Source organism: Girardinichthys multiradiatus, chromosome 20, assembly GCF_021462225.1.
Source record: "Girardinichthys multiradiatus isolate DD_20200921_A chromosome 20, DD_fGirMul_XY1, whole genome shotgun sequence".
In the NCBI taxonomy this organism is placed as follows: domain Eukaryota; kingdom Metazoa; phylum Chordata; class Actinopteri; order Cyprinodontiformes; family Goodeidae; genus Girardinichthys; species Girardinichthys multiradiatus.
Genome location: NC_061812.1, coordinates 29749707 through 29766201, shown reverse-complemented (window position 1 = coordinate 29766201; position 16495 = coordinate 29749707). Strand labels below are relative to the sequence as shown.

General features: G+C 39.8%; 3 protein-coding genes across 3 annotated transcripts; 2 read left to right on the top strand and 1 right to left on the bottom strand.

The window, feature by feature from the left end:
* Positions 1-1552: 1552 nt before the first annotated feature.
* zc3h10 (zinc finger CCCH-type containing 10) lies at positions 1553-5589 on the bottom strand. Its single transcript, XM_047347560.1, has 3 exons — positions 5250-5589; positions 2967-4225; positions 1553-2479 (listed from the first exon to the last, which is right to left on the bottom strand). The coding sequence occupies exons 2-3, from the start codon at positions 4089-4091 to the stop codon at positions 1967-1969; spliced, it is 1638 nt and encodes a 545-aa protein (XP_047203516.1). The 5' UTR covers positions 4092-4225; positions 5250-5589; the 3' UTR covers positions 1553-1966.
* Positions 5590-5740: 151 nt separating this feature from the next.
* Positions 5741-8019, top strand: LOC124856198 (dnaJ homolog subfamily B member 9-like). The gene is made up of 2 exons (XM_047346467.1): positions 5741-5984; positions 7724-8019. Exons 1-2 carry the CDS (start codon positions 5741-5743, stop codon positions 8017-8019), a joined length of 540 nt encoding a protein of 179 aa, XP_047202423.1.
* On the top strand, positions 5864-16113 carry si:dkey-28n18.9 (sorting nexin-5). The gene is made up of 15 exons (XM_047347562.1): positions 5864-5984; positions 9364-9546; positions 9725-9838; positions 9965-10072; positions 10694-10754; positions 10887-11011; positions 11625-11708; positions 11785-11859; positions 11954-11984; positions 13009-13096; positions 14822-14861; positions 14943-15029; positions 15116-15205; positions 15375-15440; positions 15558-16113. The coding sequence occupies exons 2-15, from the start codon at positions 9541-9543 to the stop codon at positions 15693-15695; spliced, it is 1113 nt and encodes a 370-aa protein (XP_047203518.1). The 5' UTR covers positions 5864-5984; positions 9364-9540; the 3' UTR covers positions 15696-16113.
* Positions 16114-16495: the final 382 nt, after the last annotated feature.

Here is a 16495-nt window from a genome sequence, read left to right as displayed (position 1 = left end):
TTTAGGTTTCCCCCTCACACTGCATTCTGCATCTAGGAAAAAAGCCCAACGTTGGTCTCGTCTGACCAGAGAACCCTCTTCCACCTGTTTGCTGCATCCAATACATTTTTTTATGGCAAACTGAAAACTAACTACAAGACTATTCCATGTTCTGTTAACAAAGGCACCTACCTGAGCTTTGGATTGTTGTAGCTCATCCAGTTATTATGCCCCATGGCTGCTTTTCTGATTAATACACTCCTTGTACTGCGATCAAGGAGAACAGTCATGTCTTTCGCAGTTATGCTGTACTTTCTTTTTATAACCCGTCCTGCTTTAAACATCTCCACAGTTGTCTCTCTGACCTGTCTGTTGTGCTCATTGGTCTTCATGATGCTTTGCTCATAAATACATAAACACCACAAATGGAAAAAGAAACAGGATTAAAAAAGGAGCATATTTTCAGTACATAATTATGCACTACTTTGTCTTTCCTCAGTTCATTTACCCATTCTGTGGTTTACGGAGGTGTTTACTAAAGCTAATAAGATACAAAAACTGGATTGTGTAGAGGTATACCAATATGTTTAAGGAAGTGGTCACTGTGAATAAACAGGGAGCGACTTCTCATACTTACTCATTTGCTGTCACATCAGGCTGGCAGGCATAAGACAAACAGTTATTCAGAAAGAAAAGGCCAAGTTTAATGTTGTATTCACAAGTAACCATGGTAAAATATGGCTTTTACTTGCCGATTCATTTACAACCACCAACAGTGGTTGAATCTCAACTCTGTTAATTAACTTTTAATATATGAAGAGTTTTCTCAGTGTGTACAACAGTCAATATGGTCTCTTTGAACTCAAGCTCTTTTGGGGCCCTAAGCAGCTGCAAGGTCTGTTTATACCTCATGCCAGCCCTAGCCATTATTACATTAGCAAAGTTGTAATATTTCAACAAAAATAACATTCAAATATATTAATTTGCAAAAAAAAAACAAAACAAAAAAAAATCACACTATAGCCTTACTTTTGCGACTTTGATACTGAGACCCACCAGATTCAGCGACTTTAAATTCACATTCATTTCATGCTTTAAATTTTATATTGACTTCTGAAGGTCTCAAGAAAGAGCTCTCGAAATCCAGATTAACATTTTAAAGAAACTTCAGATCACAACGTACCAAAATAAGAACATTTTCATGCAATAATTAAAGCAAATGTATAAATAAAATTAAATGCAAAAAAGCAGAGAGACAGCCGGAGTTCACAGAATCTGATGGATCGCAGTTTCTCACATGGTTGTGAAAACCACCAACTCAAGGGAAAGTCCTACATGTTACAGCTGTTAAAGGAGACAGATCTAAGACTCCTGAAGAAACTGAGATTATGTTTAAGTGTACACAGCATGACTCCACCCAAACTAAAGCAACAGGATGTTGGAGGCATTTGACACATTAAACCATGTCTGCCTCCAGTTGACTTAAGTATCTCCACCTACCAGTTAAAGAAATTAAACTACCTATAAGCATAAAATAGGATCACCACAGAGACATAAAACAGGACTCATCATAAAAAGGGTTGTTAAAAGTTTTTTTTTTTTTTTTTTTTTAAGAACCGAAATTAATTTACAGAGTAATCCACAGAAACATCCGCACAGACTGCTTCCCTCTGTCTTTATGTGCAGACATGGAGGAACAGAAGTCTTACACTGCTGGGAAACTTCACACTTTGTTGACATCTCAGGGTGAAGACATCCCCTGAGGTACATAGAGTAGTTTGCAGATAATTCAGTCTGCAGGAAACTGATATTTATAATGTTGCCATACAACATAAACACAAGTCTTCATACTGTCCTGTCGGGGGAAAAAAGTCTCACTTTTCCCTGTTTTTTGTCACTTTAGTCCTAAACACATAGAAAAAAGAGCATCTGTGTTAAAAATTCCCCTTCATGATGCTACAGTCTCACTGAAGGGTTCAACATATATTCAGTGAGGCAGGGTTGTGATCCTCATGCTTTGACTTGCGATGGGGTACGATACCATCGGGGTGGTAGCATGACTCATGGTGATGCCTGGGAGAGGCTGTGTCATGGACACAGCAACCGGTGCCACAGATACTGCCACTTGGGCCATGGAAACAGGTGGCGCCATTCCTTGGGCAATGGTCTGTGCGAGGGCAGCTGAGAGCGGGGTAATCTCAGGGTTGAGGTGCGGGGGAGGTGCTGAGGGTGGGGCCGCATTGGTAGGCGGAGCAGCAGGGGCACCGGTGGAAGCCACCAGGTCTTGTTGAGTGACGGGCCGAGGCTGCAGTCCCGCGCTGCTGAGGGTGGTGTGGGTCTGAGCAATGCTGTGATTGTAGGAGCTCACTGCACCCACAGGGGGCGCCAGATTCTGCTCAGTGGGAGCAGGGGTGGACGACAGTGTCATCACCTTGGCCTGGCTCCTAAACTGGGCGTTCTGCTCCAGGAGGACCTCATTGGTGGCAACAAGATTGGAGACCTGAGGAACACACCAAACACGACTTAGAAAATACTGTGATCAGAAGAATAAAAACATAAAATTTTAAAATGAATTTGTCCTGTAAGGTTACAGATGTTTGGTCTTTCTCTGTCAGTCCTAATTGACAGTGAACATAGCAAAGAAAAAAACATTCCTGTTTAACTCTGTATGCTCTGTTCTGGCCAGATACTGCTGCAAGATGACAATGCAAGGTATCCTCTGGATTGGGTTTTATGTATGCCTGATAACTAAGAAAATGTTTTCTGATGGATATTTGGACTCATCACCATTGCACGGGTTCTCACGTTTTCATCTAAAAAGGTTCTGGGTCAATCACCCACACCAGCCTTTTTTTTATTTATTTATTTAAGAGCAAAAAACGTAATTTTTAAAAGTAAATAGGGAATATAAACCACTGTTAAAAGGTACACTGGACTGTATACTGTGTTTTTGAAGCTATACAACATTCAGGTGATATAAATCTAACCTGCTTCTTTAACTCCTCCACTCTCTTCCTCAACAAGGAATTTTCTTCTTCCAGGAATCTGTACTCCAGAGGACGAGGTGGCAGCACAGCTTGAACCCCCAACTCTCCCCAACCTCCATCGATCAACCGGAGGCCCTCCAACCGCCGCCTCTTCAGCTGTAGAGCAGTGTGATCTATAGAAGCCTCCAAAGAATTAGCATCAAACAGCCCACTTTCGAGGAGTGGGTCGTACACTGAGCTTCTGTCATACCGTCGCTGTCCCGAAGAACCAATGGAGAGACACCCACTTATTCCACCTCCACCTATCCCTCCAACCCCTGAGAGACCTGCATCTCTGCAGCTACCCAGGCTGGGGCAGCCTGTCCCCATCATGTTACCCCCACCTCCCACAAGTCCTTGCATTCCTCCACAGGCGCCTCCTCCTCCACCCATCCCTCCCCCAGTGGTCACCATTCCAATTGGTACCTGTCCCACAACACCACCCACGCCAGCTCTTGAAGGTTCGTATTCATAGTCTTTTTTGACATGGCGAAATTTACATTTGTTCCCTCTCTGACACTCTCCCTTAAGGAAGTCTCTGCAGATTGGGACCTCCCCTCGGCTAAGAGGGAGATCCATCAGGGACAGACCGAGTCGTGCGGCAACCTTCCCTCGTAGTCTGGGGGGCAACTCTCCTGTTTTCTTGTAATAGTCCTCATCCTCTTTGGACCCATGCACAAAGCGGCAGTTGGAGCGCATGCAGTCCTTATTCTGATAGTCATGGCAGAAGATGAACTCATTCTTTTGCACTCCCAGGTCTGGTACTTCATTAAAGTCTGGGTGTTTAAAGCGACAGCGCTTCCCCCTCTTGCAGACATTGCGTATGAAGTCCCTGCAAACACCGTCTAGTGCCAGTCCCGAACCTGGTCCCCCTCCTCCACCGTTCCCAAAACCATTGCTGTTTCCAGGCGCCCCTCCTCCACCCATGCCCCCAGAGCCAGAGACAATCCCACCAACACCTCCCCCAGAACCGCCTCTGCCGTCCGCCGAGCCCCCCGCCAAACCAGACCCAGGTCCCCCCTCTTCACCCAGAGTACCGCTACTCCCACCACCACATGATAGGTAGGAACTGTCCCGGTCAGGCATGGCGCTTGGCCCTGCTCCAAGAGAAAATTGGACTCATGTGTGTGGGAGGGGCTGGCTGAAGTGATCTGGCAAATGTGCACATATACAGGTCAGGAGATCATGGACTGTAGAAATGGAATCCCGTGTTCACAAATCTGCGAGACAAAATTATACAAATAATTTGAAAAAACTGTTATTGAAGCTGCCACAACAGAGAGTTGGAAGTCAGTGAAAACAGTAAGAATGTTGAACAATCATTGCTTTATTTTACTGGAAACATTTTAGTGTTGATAGTTTTTAATTTTTCATTTGTCCAGAATGTAACTGCTCTACATTTACTCTCACTCACTTAAAACTGTGCACATATATTTATATTGTAGCTATATTTATACTGTTTAATTTGAGTACTGTATTGCACCGACTACACCCAAACAAATTCCTTGTATGTCCAAAAACGTACTTGGCAATAAAGGTATTCTGATTCAGAAAAAAGTGGTTAAAATAGATTTGCCAGCAAAATATTCAAAAGGTGCATTAAAATAACTTTCAAATGATACAAAGGTGATGTACGCTAGTTTAAAATTGCTACAGCAACAGTGTTTTAAAGCTGAAATACTGCGGTCAGTTATGTTAATGAATTTCCACTGAAACTTGAGAACATTTGTGACGCCCTTCTATAGTTTAAGAAATGGAGATCACTTAAATTTATATTTGCGTGAAGGCAAATTAGCCAGTACTTTTGGAAATGTAGTGCATGTTCACCATTAAAACAGTAACAGATAAGTTTTCTATCTTTAAAGCAATGATGCACTCAGCTTGCAATCTTTGTCGAATTAAAGTTAGACAAAGAATTAAGCTGTTTTATTGCCATTTGGGAAATATGATCACAATTGCTTTAATTACACCAGCACCAAATGATACAAGGAACAAGTGCATTTATGCTAAGTTGTATATTTTAACAGCCTCCATTTTTATTAGTTAAGCTGTATGAATTCCGTTGTTTGCACAAATGACAGCTGGATTTAATAGTTGCTGTCTTTATCTGTAAATAATAGTCAGTACATTGTATCAGGTCCTGGGTGACGCCAGTTTAAAAGGGTGAGGCGACCTCACCGAGCTCGCTGCAAAGCTAACTGCTAGCAAACTTCGACACCTGGCGTAATGCTAACATTTTCTTACCGGAGAGAGCAGCCGAGTAGTTTCGCGGTCAGAAAAGGTGTTCAAGAGTTCTGCGGTCCGTCTGACAATAACATTATCAACAAGAGGTTTGTGTCATATCTAGAAATACATCAGGGCCCGACCAAGGGTGCTGTTTACCTCCTTTCTTGATGCATCTTTAACTACCAACGAAGAAAACCTTTTACAGTTTGTTGTTTTCTGCCCCCTAGTGGTAGTGTAGGGAACCGACACACAATACAGTGTGCTAGCTTTTAACAAGGAAATAACTAGCGTTTGATATAAAGATGTATTCATAGATTTCAGAACAAGCTGTAAACAACGTCACGTGGATGCAACACTCTTTTAACGCCATTTCTGGTAAGTTAAAACATCCGTATCCCCCCTGCTTCTGCTGCTCATAACTCATCTAGATAGCTTTGTGCACATATGGAAATGAAGCTGTCAAAAGGCCAGAGAGCAACCGTGTCTCCACATTGTTCCAGGCGCTCAGCATGGCAGCACAAGGTGCTTTCCGCAGGATGCGAACCTGTGCGGTCTTGTTGGTCCTGTGTCTGACTGAAGATCAGCAAGCCTCGGCCTCAGAGACAGCCAGAAGTTACTATGACACTCTGAATGTTGAGCCAACAGCCACGCACAGCCAGATAAAAAAGTCTTTTCACAGCCTGGCAGTGAGGTACCACCCCGATAAGAACAAGAGCGCCCAAGCTGAAACCACTTTCAGGGAGATTGCAGAAGGTAAACAATGCTTCAACACACACTGGTATTTTCATTTCATCATATGTAATGGTCTCCTTCTCCTTTAAAGCAAGTTCTATATTTCCAGAGCAGGAAGAATATGTGTGAGAACTTGATTTGGGGCACCAATTCCACTTCACATGATTTATTATTTAAATAGCAGTCAATAAATTGTGGCAATAAGGTTATTTCTTGCTTATTCATTCTGCCAGTCATGTTTAGAGGACAGTGTTTCAATGCAAACTCAGAATAGTTTTAACAAGGAACCTATTGTCATTCATCTAGGAATTAGTTCGCAGTTACATTGTTGACGAAATTTGAATCCAGCAAAGACACAAACAGCAGAAATTAGTAAACTAGCAACATTAAATTATGAGAAATTGGGTGCTGACCTTTTTTCGATCAGTGTTACCATTTTATCCTTCTCCAATTAAACTCCATGCTATAAAACGGTTTTATACTCATGCACTGAAACCATTGTATATCAGTTTATTTCTTATTGCAGTTAAGTATTTTTTATGAATTATAGTAATTCAAAAACAATAGATGTGCTTAAATGTATCTGGATATAATTTTTGATGGTCCTGATAAAACCAAAATAACTCTAAGCCAACTGCTGCTAACTTATATTCTTTTGTTAGGTCAAGTAACCACATTTCCTTAAAGTCATCTAATAGTAAATTATAGAAAATTATCAAATCAGGTACCCCTGGTGGGTACGAAATGATGCATGATTGGAACAAAACGTCAGCAGACGGCTCCAAAACTACAAATCATCTAGCACTTGTGAAAGCACCATACAAAGCACTACTAGGTGCCAATAACACTCATCCGTGTGGAAGTTGTTGCTGTGTGAAAATGATTACATTTTCACTTTTTCAGTATCAGGAGTGTAAAAACGAAGTCAAAGAAAGCACAGAGATGCAAGAAGCCATTATGAAATGAAATGCAGTTCCTATGACATGTTGAGACATGTCTGCACTTCATTCAGGCTTTGACAGAGTAAGAGAGAGAGCAAGCCTTTCAGCTAACAACAGGAAGGGTGAATTAAGTACAGTAAAGTCACTCTGTTTTGCCCTTTTGAGATTTCAACCTTTGTCATGGAACATGTTGGTTTTAGCAATGTTGGGAACCTTTCGGAAACCTCAGAATTAAAGGAAGGGTCTAGATTTTCTAGACAGTACACATAAAAACTGATGTTTTAGTATAGCTTATCACACAAAGCTAAATGCTAATATAAGGTACGTTTAAAATGTCAACTCTAAATATTCTTTCTTTTATTTAAAACTATAGTAAAACTCTGCTTTACAGCAACTCCGCTCCTAATACAAATAGTTAACCACTCATGGCAAGAAGGTGTTTATATCTATGTAACTGTGTTTCTATTCTTATTGTATTACAGCTGTTAATTGGAAATCAGAGATCGTCCAAAAATATATATCGACAGGTCAAAGCTTTACAAAAACCCAAACAAGTCACAAAATGGACCCAAAATTTTGATCGGTGCATCTCTAATCATTATCTAATCATTATCATAACTATCAAACTAGGAGTATTTTCTTCTATATTATTATGAATAGTTCTTTTGGAAGTTCTTTTTAAATCCTAAATACATTTAGATTTTGAATTCCTTTATTTCATGATGCCTTGGTATAGCACTTTATATAACCTCACAAATAAAAGTTTGAGTTTATAGTCACAAAAGGTAAAAACATATTTTTTCTCCTGTTCTCGACTAGCCTATGCAGTGCTCTCAGATAAGAAGAAAAGGCGGCTGTATGACAGTGTGGGCCATGAAGCCTTCTTAGAAAACCAGGAGTCATTTGAGGATGATGATGAGAACAGCTTCCACTTCGGTTTCTCGGACTTCTTCCAGGATTTCTATGACGATTCCATATCGGATGAATCACCCTTTCACTGGAGCTTTCTTCAGGAAGAGGAAGAGGAGGATATTCAATACAAACATTACAGTTTTGGAGAGTCTACCTTCAGCTTTTTATTTGATGATGAAAATGAGGAGGAGCATTACTATTAATTTTAGTTCCAGTTATGTCATGTTTTAATGTGCTCTTGTATTTATAATAAATATTTCCAAACAAGTTGTACTCTGTATTCATTATGCAGCGACTAAAATATTCAAACCTCTTGAATTTTGTTAACATTTACTCACATTAAAACCTCACACTTTAGTGTAGTTTATTAGGATTTTATGTGATAGACCACCACAGCATAAGGCACAATTGTGGAAAAAGTGGAAAGAAGAGGATTAGCCTCATTCAGAGAAATTGCCAAGACACTCATGGTAACTCTGGAAGAGCTGCAGATATCGTCTGCTCAGTTGAGAGGATGTTGACTGGATAAATATTTTAAAAGTCATGGACTGAAGAAGTCAGGCCTTTATGGAAGAGTGACAAGAAAAAAGCCATACGACATTCAATTAGAGGTTTGCAACATTAGGGAAACTGCCAAGATGTAAAAAGGTGCTGTGGTCAGATGAGACCAAAATGTAACTTATTGGCCAATGTGGCGGAAAACTAACAAGGCAAACAGCCTTGCACCAGTGTTAATCATGGTAGTGGCAGCATCATGTTGTGGGATGCTTTTCTTCAGCAGGGAGTGGGAAGCTGATCTGAGTTGATGGGAATGATGGATTGAGCTAAATACAGGGCAATCCTGGAAGAAAACCTGTTAGAGGCTGCGAAACACTTTAGACTGGTGTTGCGATTCACCTTCCAGCGTAAGCGTTTTGCATTATTGTAGTACTGTACAATGGAAGGGTTAGGAAGCCCATTTATGTGTTCGCATGGATGGCCTAGTCAAAGTCCAGACAGAAATCCTATTGAGAATCTGCGGCAAAACTTGAGGTATTTTGCAAAGATGACAGGCAAATGTTTTAGTACCTAGATTTGAAAGCTGGTAGAGACATTTACCAAAATATTTGCAGCTTTAACTGCAGGGAAACCCGATTCTTCAAAGTATTAATTCAAATGCCACCAGAACTTTTTAACTCTATTTGTAAAAAAAAAAACTTACATTCCACTTCACAATTGTGCACCATATGTGTTAAAATAAAATACATTTAAGGTTGTGGTTGTAACATGATAAAAGGTTGAAAAGTACAGGGAGAGTGAATACTTTAGAAAGGCAGTTTGTGTTCCTTGGAAGCACATTTTTTCCTTCTTAAAAGATATCTTGTAAATTCAGTGGTTGCAAGGTTGTAAAGCTGACGACTAGATAAATAAATGGACCGTTAGGGCACTTTTCCTGTGTGGGCGTGCCAACGATCCAGAGTTAAAGACTAACATGTCGTTTACTCATCTGTTTCCCTGCGACAGCACTTCTAGATTTGCCACAGTTTTACTTTTCTCATGTCTCTCAGGTCCAGTGTGCACTTTGACCCAGAGGATATCCTGTGCTTTCTCAGCAGCAGAGGACCAAAAAGCAAGCAGACAAAGGATCTTCTGAGTTTTTATGCTTTTTTTTATTGAAAGAAAAGAAGATTAAAACATTTCGCAAGAGCAGAGAAAAGTTTAAAAACTAACTTACAGGTTTGAAAATGATGGTAAGTGAGCATTAAAAATAGTTGTTTTTGAAAACTGTTGAGTGTCATGTGACAATGTTTTAATTCAACCAAACCGACAGCATTGTCGGTTTATTTTTTTATTAAAAACATTGAATGTAAGAGTTGATTTTATTTTGGATGGCATTAACTACAAGTTCCAGAGTATTTAATTTTTCAGCAGGAAGAGGTGAATGAGGCGACTTCTGTTCTAAGCGTCTATGGACATACCATCAAAGTTACAGAAGTGCTGCAAGACGGAGACACGCTTACCTTTATAATTGTTTCTCAAAAGGTGGGAAAATGAATATTTTCTGATTACATTGGCTGCAAAAGGTTGTTTATTGGGATCTTTGTTATTACACCTAAAGTACTCTGTTTGATAAGTAATGTTAACTGCAGTCTCTGCTGTTTGTTCAAGCTGTCTGGGACAGGAGAGTACCATGTGGACCGGACCTATGAGGACTTTGAATGGCTGCAGCAGCATTTGTATGCTCAGGAGTATGTGCCTGGGCTACAAGGAGTTATCGTAAATACTTTTTATTTCTGCTTATGCCTTATCTGAGTTGCAAATGTTAGAATTTGCAAGTTGCTTTTTGACCCTGAATGCGTCCAATATGAGGACAACCTTGTCTGCCAATCTGTCAGGTCTGCAACCAGAATTTCTTAATGTTAGCCTCTAAAAACCTAAGCTTTTTCATGATATATTGACAAGCTTGCAAAGTTATTTTTTGCAAGTGATTATTGTGACTACAAAGAAATGTGAAAAGAGCCTTAATGCATGTTTGGACTGCTGTTTTGCTATATCCCTTAAGTATTTTTCCCAAACTATGCTGAAAACATTTCATGAAGACCCTATAAAATTGTGTCAGCTCATAAAGGAATTTCTGAATATGTTTTTATTTTAAAATATTTAAAACATTTAACGGCATAACGCAGGGGAATGTTTCCTCAAGCTGCACCAGTGCTTTAGATAATTAAGAAGTAGCTTTTTGTTACTGCTGTTATTTTAATATAAACACCTTCACGCTTCTTCAAAGTATAATAATATGAGCTATTTGTGTTAAATGCACTTACTCTAAGCTTTGCTTGGAGAAACTGTGAACATAACCAAGTGAAACAAGTGAAATGTTGCTTTTTTGTTTTTAAGTTTCCTCCTCTTCCAGTAAGGCCTCAGGTGAATGCATCTGCCAAGGTGATGAAACAGCTTGGTGAGTGTTCCTGAACATCAACTGAGCACAAAACAGCAATGCAATAAATTCTATGAGTTTCCGACTTAGTGGTATGTTTTTTTACTTGCAGAGTTTCCTGTTTGAAGTAAAAAGCTGTTGTTTTCCCTGCAGGTTTTCTCGGTTTAGGAGAGTGGCAGCCGTACTGCAAAGCCTTGGAAACCTTCCTCAGGCAGGTTGCTGCTCACAGCATACTCAGGAAAAATAAAACTGTGGAGGTCTTCCTCACAAGCACTGATGTAAGTGGCCACACGTACATTTTCAGTGGACTTTATATTTAATTGTCGTATTTAGCGCCAATGAGCAATGCAGATTTTAATAGTATGTAATAAAGAAGCTTTATATGGGACAGACTCAAGTTAAATGGTTAAACTTTCACCAAGGTTGTTTGACAGGAGAGATTTTCATGTGACCAAAATGGCATTCTCGGAAAAAGTTAGGCTTTTACTATGTAATCCTTTGCCTGTGTGGTTATAACACCTACTGATGAAGAAAGAACAGAAGTCTTCAGAAAGTTTATTGCCCAGATTTAATATGAACATTAGACAGGCCGAACATGCAGGAAATCAAAGACTTATGTTAGAGACTGGTAGATGGGTACAAGAAGCTTCTCACTGAAGTTATTTCAACCAAAGCAGGTAAGACTAGCTATTAGAGGGTAAGGGGTATATATATGCATGTACATGAATGATGCGATATGGTAACTGTTGGGGATATTTTAGCACAGAAAATGACAGAATATGTTTCTTGTCTGGCTGAATGCAGCCTTGTGTGGAATAGTGTATTTGGAGTTTTAGTGGTTTTACTGTGATGTTTGTTGGAACATACTCTGATCTTCTCATACGTGTCCAGCCTCCAGGCAGACAGAAACTTAGGAGAAACATTTTCAACCGTCTGAGTCAAGCTGTGGAAGAACTGCGGAAAGAAGGACATAAGGTTTGCAACGTGGACTAGCGACAGAACGTATGAACAGGTGTCGGAAAGTATAAAAACTTTAAAAATCTGCCTGCAGGATGTTGATGAGTTTTTTCATACTGAACGTGATCATAACCTCGTTCTAACTGGACATACCAGGATTGCAGCAGAGGTGCGTCATCTATTTCTCTCTTTATTTGTCCTCCTCTCCACCTTCTCTCACTTACTAACAGGACATCCTTTTAAAATGTTATCTTTTTTTGCAGAAATTCCTTGATGTGGTTCTAACCGAGCAAAGTAAGAGACTTGCTGCTTTTCTATCCAGTCCTTCATTTGTGTTTGGATACAAAATGACAACATATTCAACACCAGTTCATGCCTCTGTCCATGCATTTTCTATAACATCTTAATTGTTGCAGAGTCAAAGGGGGCTGGTGCCTATCTCCACCAGTTAATGGGCGAGAGGTGGGGTACACCCTGGATGGGTTGCCAGTCTATTACAACAACACAGAGACACCCTTAAGAACAATTTAGAGTTAATGTAACATGCATGGTTTTTTTGTCCAGAGAGCAATCACCTGGGCACCCGGGGAGAACCCTCACATGCACTGGGAGAACAAGCTGCAAGGAACAGTTCTAGCAGCTGTGCCACTGTGCCGCCTTCAGTCAATTCAGTTAATGTTGTATGCGATGCATATGCTCAGATACTTCAGCAGATATTTAAAGGAAGTTCATGTTTAACAGACTGTATTGTTGTTAATGTGTTTATGGTGCCACATCCCTCTTTTGTGGCCCAATTTCTAACCATGCCATTTTTCCCTTCCTGCTTCCATGTCGTACCAGTAAACAAAAAATTTATATCCATCATTGCCCATGAACTCAACCATTGCACATCAGTTTATTTACCTAGATTGGTCATAATTTTGTTGAATTAGGATCATAATCATAAAAATGCTCAAATTTCATGTAGAATTTAATTTAATTGTAATTCTTTCTGAACACAATTAATACATCTGATTTCCACCTATTGTGGTTCCAATTCCCACATTGGAATAATCGAATCCAAAAACCAAAATGCCTTTTAAGCGACTAACTGTAGATAGATGCCATTTATTGGAGTCTCATAACTACACTTACTTACACAATACCATGAGCTTATCAGTAGTTGTAAAAACAGGTGCAAAACTTCTCCAACAATTGAGCAACTGACGCATTCAAAGCGATCTTTTGCACCAAAAAGTCGTGCTTAAATCGGCCAAAATGGCAATTACAAAATAGGCAAATGATGAAAATGACCAGCATTCTTTTTCTTTCTTTGCAGAAATAGCTGTGGCCTGTGGGCACTTTGCTGCAGCGTTGCACATCTGTGTTGAAAATGGGGAGGATCCTGAGAAAAAGGCTTTTTCAAGGTAAGAAAGCAAATGTTTGGTTCCCTATTCCATATTTTACATATTTATAGTAAATAAAAAGCTGTATATGATGTGAATAAAGTGCAGTAGTTGCAGTGGTATCAAAAGAAGAATGTGTTTTTTGTTTGTTCTTGAGTTCAGATTTGTGCTCAGCAGTTCTGGCTCCTTTGTTTTAGTTTTTGCTTTTATTACAACTATTTCCAAATGGTTATAGAGCAGAACCTGGGACAAGCCTGTTTATCAGTAGGCAACACGTTGGAACTTTAAATCATATCGTATCTTTAAAAGCTTATACCTTGTCCCATTCCCATGAAAGATAGTAAAATCAGGGGCTTTACAATCACATCCTCCATCAAATGTGGTCTTTACAAGGCACATGACTACAGCTGGTGCTTTCTGCTATGCTTTGTGATAATTTAATATCAAGAAATGCTGTGTACATTACTGGCTTATTACCAATTCTGGGTTTGTGGTTTTAAACTAAACCAATCAGTGCCTGGATCAGTGTATGCTTCACTATATGAGGGCACCTACTCTCACGATGGTGCAAATTTACAATATGTTACCTTATAGCCACAAATGTCATGTATTTGATATGGATTTCATAAGACAGACATACAAACTGTTTTCAATTTGTTTTACAAATAAAAACCTGAAAGTGTTGCTTAGATTTGGATTCAGCCTCATTTCCACTGATACCTTTAAAAGCAACCCAGTGCAACTCATTGCCTTGAGTCATCACCATAGTTAGGAAATAGAGAAAATAGATTAAATGTCAGTATAAATCCAGCTGTTCTGTGAAGGCCTCAGATGTGTGTTAGAGATCAGTAGTGAACAAACTGCATCATATAGACTAAGAAACAGAGGTGAGAGGTCATGGACGTTGTTTAAAGCAGGGTTAGGGTATAAAACAGTATCACCAACTTAAATTTATCACTTGAAATGGGAAGAGTTTAGCACAACCGCAGCCCTACCAAGACAATAACCGTCCAGTTTAGGTGCTCCAAACATCCACAGCTCAGGTGGGACAATCCATTGACAATTCTAGCTTTTATTGGCAGTGGCAACATTAACGTGATTGTTAAAGAAAAGCCACAAGGAGCCATGTTTAAAGTTTATCACAAGCCATGTAGGGACATTGAGTAGTGCAGGACAACACAAGGAGAAAAGCTGTGCAAAAGACTTGAGACTGGGGTGATTCTTTACCTTCCAGCAGGACAACATCTGGAAACATACAGCCAGAGCTACAATCGCTTAGCTTAGATCAAAGCATTTTGATTGTGAGAATGGCAAAGTCCAAGAAAGAGTTAAGACATAAATAAAATAGAGAATCTGTGGCAAGACCTTATAATTATCCAATCTGGCTGTGCAAAGAATGGGCACATATTTTGAATGTGCAAAGCTGCAACAAAAGACTTGCAGCTGTAATCACAGTGAAATGGTTATCTTAGGGGACCAGAATAAAAATGCATGCCAAACGAAAACCCTGTATGCTTTTCCTCCACCTCAGGATTATGCACTACTTTGTGTTGGTCTATTACATAAGATCTCAGTAAAGTACATTGAACTTTTAAACGTGAAAAAATACATTTTGAAAGGTTCAAGGCTTGTGAATGCTTTTTCATGGTATGTAATTGTTCACAATTGTTAAAACGCAGCTATGTGATGTGGATGTTTTCTTTTAAACAATCTGAGGTGTCCATTAAAACGACTTTCTGCTTGCAGGGTATGTGTGAAATTATCAGAAGTCTTTGATTCTATAAAGGTAACTATTTTGTCCTTTTTATAGTAGAAATATCCTTAATGCATCAGTGCTGTACCAGTCACTTTTCTTCTGTGTGAGCAGAAAAATATGACAAGTATCGCTGTGAACGACATGAACACTCTTGGACTGGGTCTGGATCTGGACTCGCGTTACCTGGAGGCAGAAAAGGTGAGCTTTCTAGTCGTAGAGTCCATTTGTATCCACTAGTTCTTTCAGTCATTTTCATGTGTGTGAATAAATTATTCTACTCGAAGGAAATGCTTTTCAGAAGAACCTGCAAACTGGTGGAGTTGGAAAATGCCAAAAAAAATGCGGAGAGGGCCAAACCTGTGAAGAAGAATGCTGTGAGTGCCTTTACCCTTTTATATAGAAGAAATATTATTAGAGCAGATGCACATTCTTAAGGTGAACAGCAGATGGCAGCGACATTCTGCTTGTTTAGCTCAGCACTAGCACAAGCAGAAAATACCCTCCAATGAAGCAAACAATGATGTTCACACTGATGTTTTTCAGATGGAGGAGGTGAAGAAAGCAGCAGAGGTGGAGTTTGAGCAAATCTGTAAAGTTGCAAAACAAGAGGTAAAATATTAAATATGCAACCAGAATCCATATTCCTGCATAACTGGATTGCCAATAACAAGCATCTCTTGCATATTTCAACAGCCACATAATGTATTGTTATGCTTTTTTTTGCAGATTGTCCAACTGAATCGGGAGCGTGTGGAAATGTTGCAGAAAAATCTGATTCAGTGGTGTGAACAGCAGCTTCAGACAGCCAAAGAAGGTGCTGATGCTTACAACCAGCACCTGCAGGCCTTTATAGCGATGGCCTAAGTGACCTCGGGGGTGCCACGACTACCTTCATACACAACATGAGTTATTACCAGCGTGTCGTTTAGTCTCTCGTACTGTTGTCTGATGAGGTCTTGGATGCACGTTCTGCATTGAATCTGAACCATTGTTAGCTGAAGATGGTCTACTGCCTCAACCAAACCGTACTCTGAATCCCAGTAATGGGGCTGTGTAAACAGACTGAAAATTAGGACCTGTAATCTATAATCTATAAACCTTGGGTGTTATTGACTGCTCTGAGATTTAACACTGATTATCTGCTGAGTTTTGATTGTACGTGTGCTTTATACAAAGCTGCCGGATTGTGCTGAGATTGTGTTGTGCTGCTTTCTAGCTGCTACATCAGCTGGGGTGGCGGTGGGGGTGTAACATAAAATAAAGTGCGATGAGTTCTAAAGCACCTGCTTGCCTCTTCACTCCTGGATCATAAATCAGTTTATTTGACCACTCCTGCAAGGACATGGCTACAAGGACGCTCCATTCTCGCCTCCTGAAACTATTCCACTGGTGTTGATATGAGTAAATGACTTTTTTATTGTTTAAACCCATTTCGACTGACTATGTCAAAACTATATTGATGACTGATTGATGACTGCTCTCATATTGTAGAGACCGGTGAGGTATAACAAGTCTGAAGGAATCACAGTAAGGCCACTGAGGGCTCAGAGCAGGAGGGTTTCCCCCTAATATTGAAATTACGAGTTGATATTGTCTTTAAAGTACTTACAGATTTAATTGAATGGCTCAAGTTGTAATAGTTTCAGGAGCATGTTTTTGTAGGA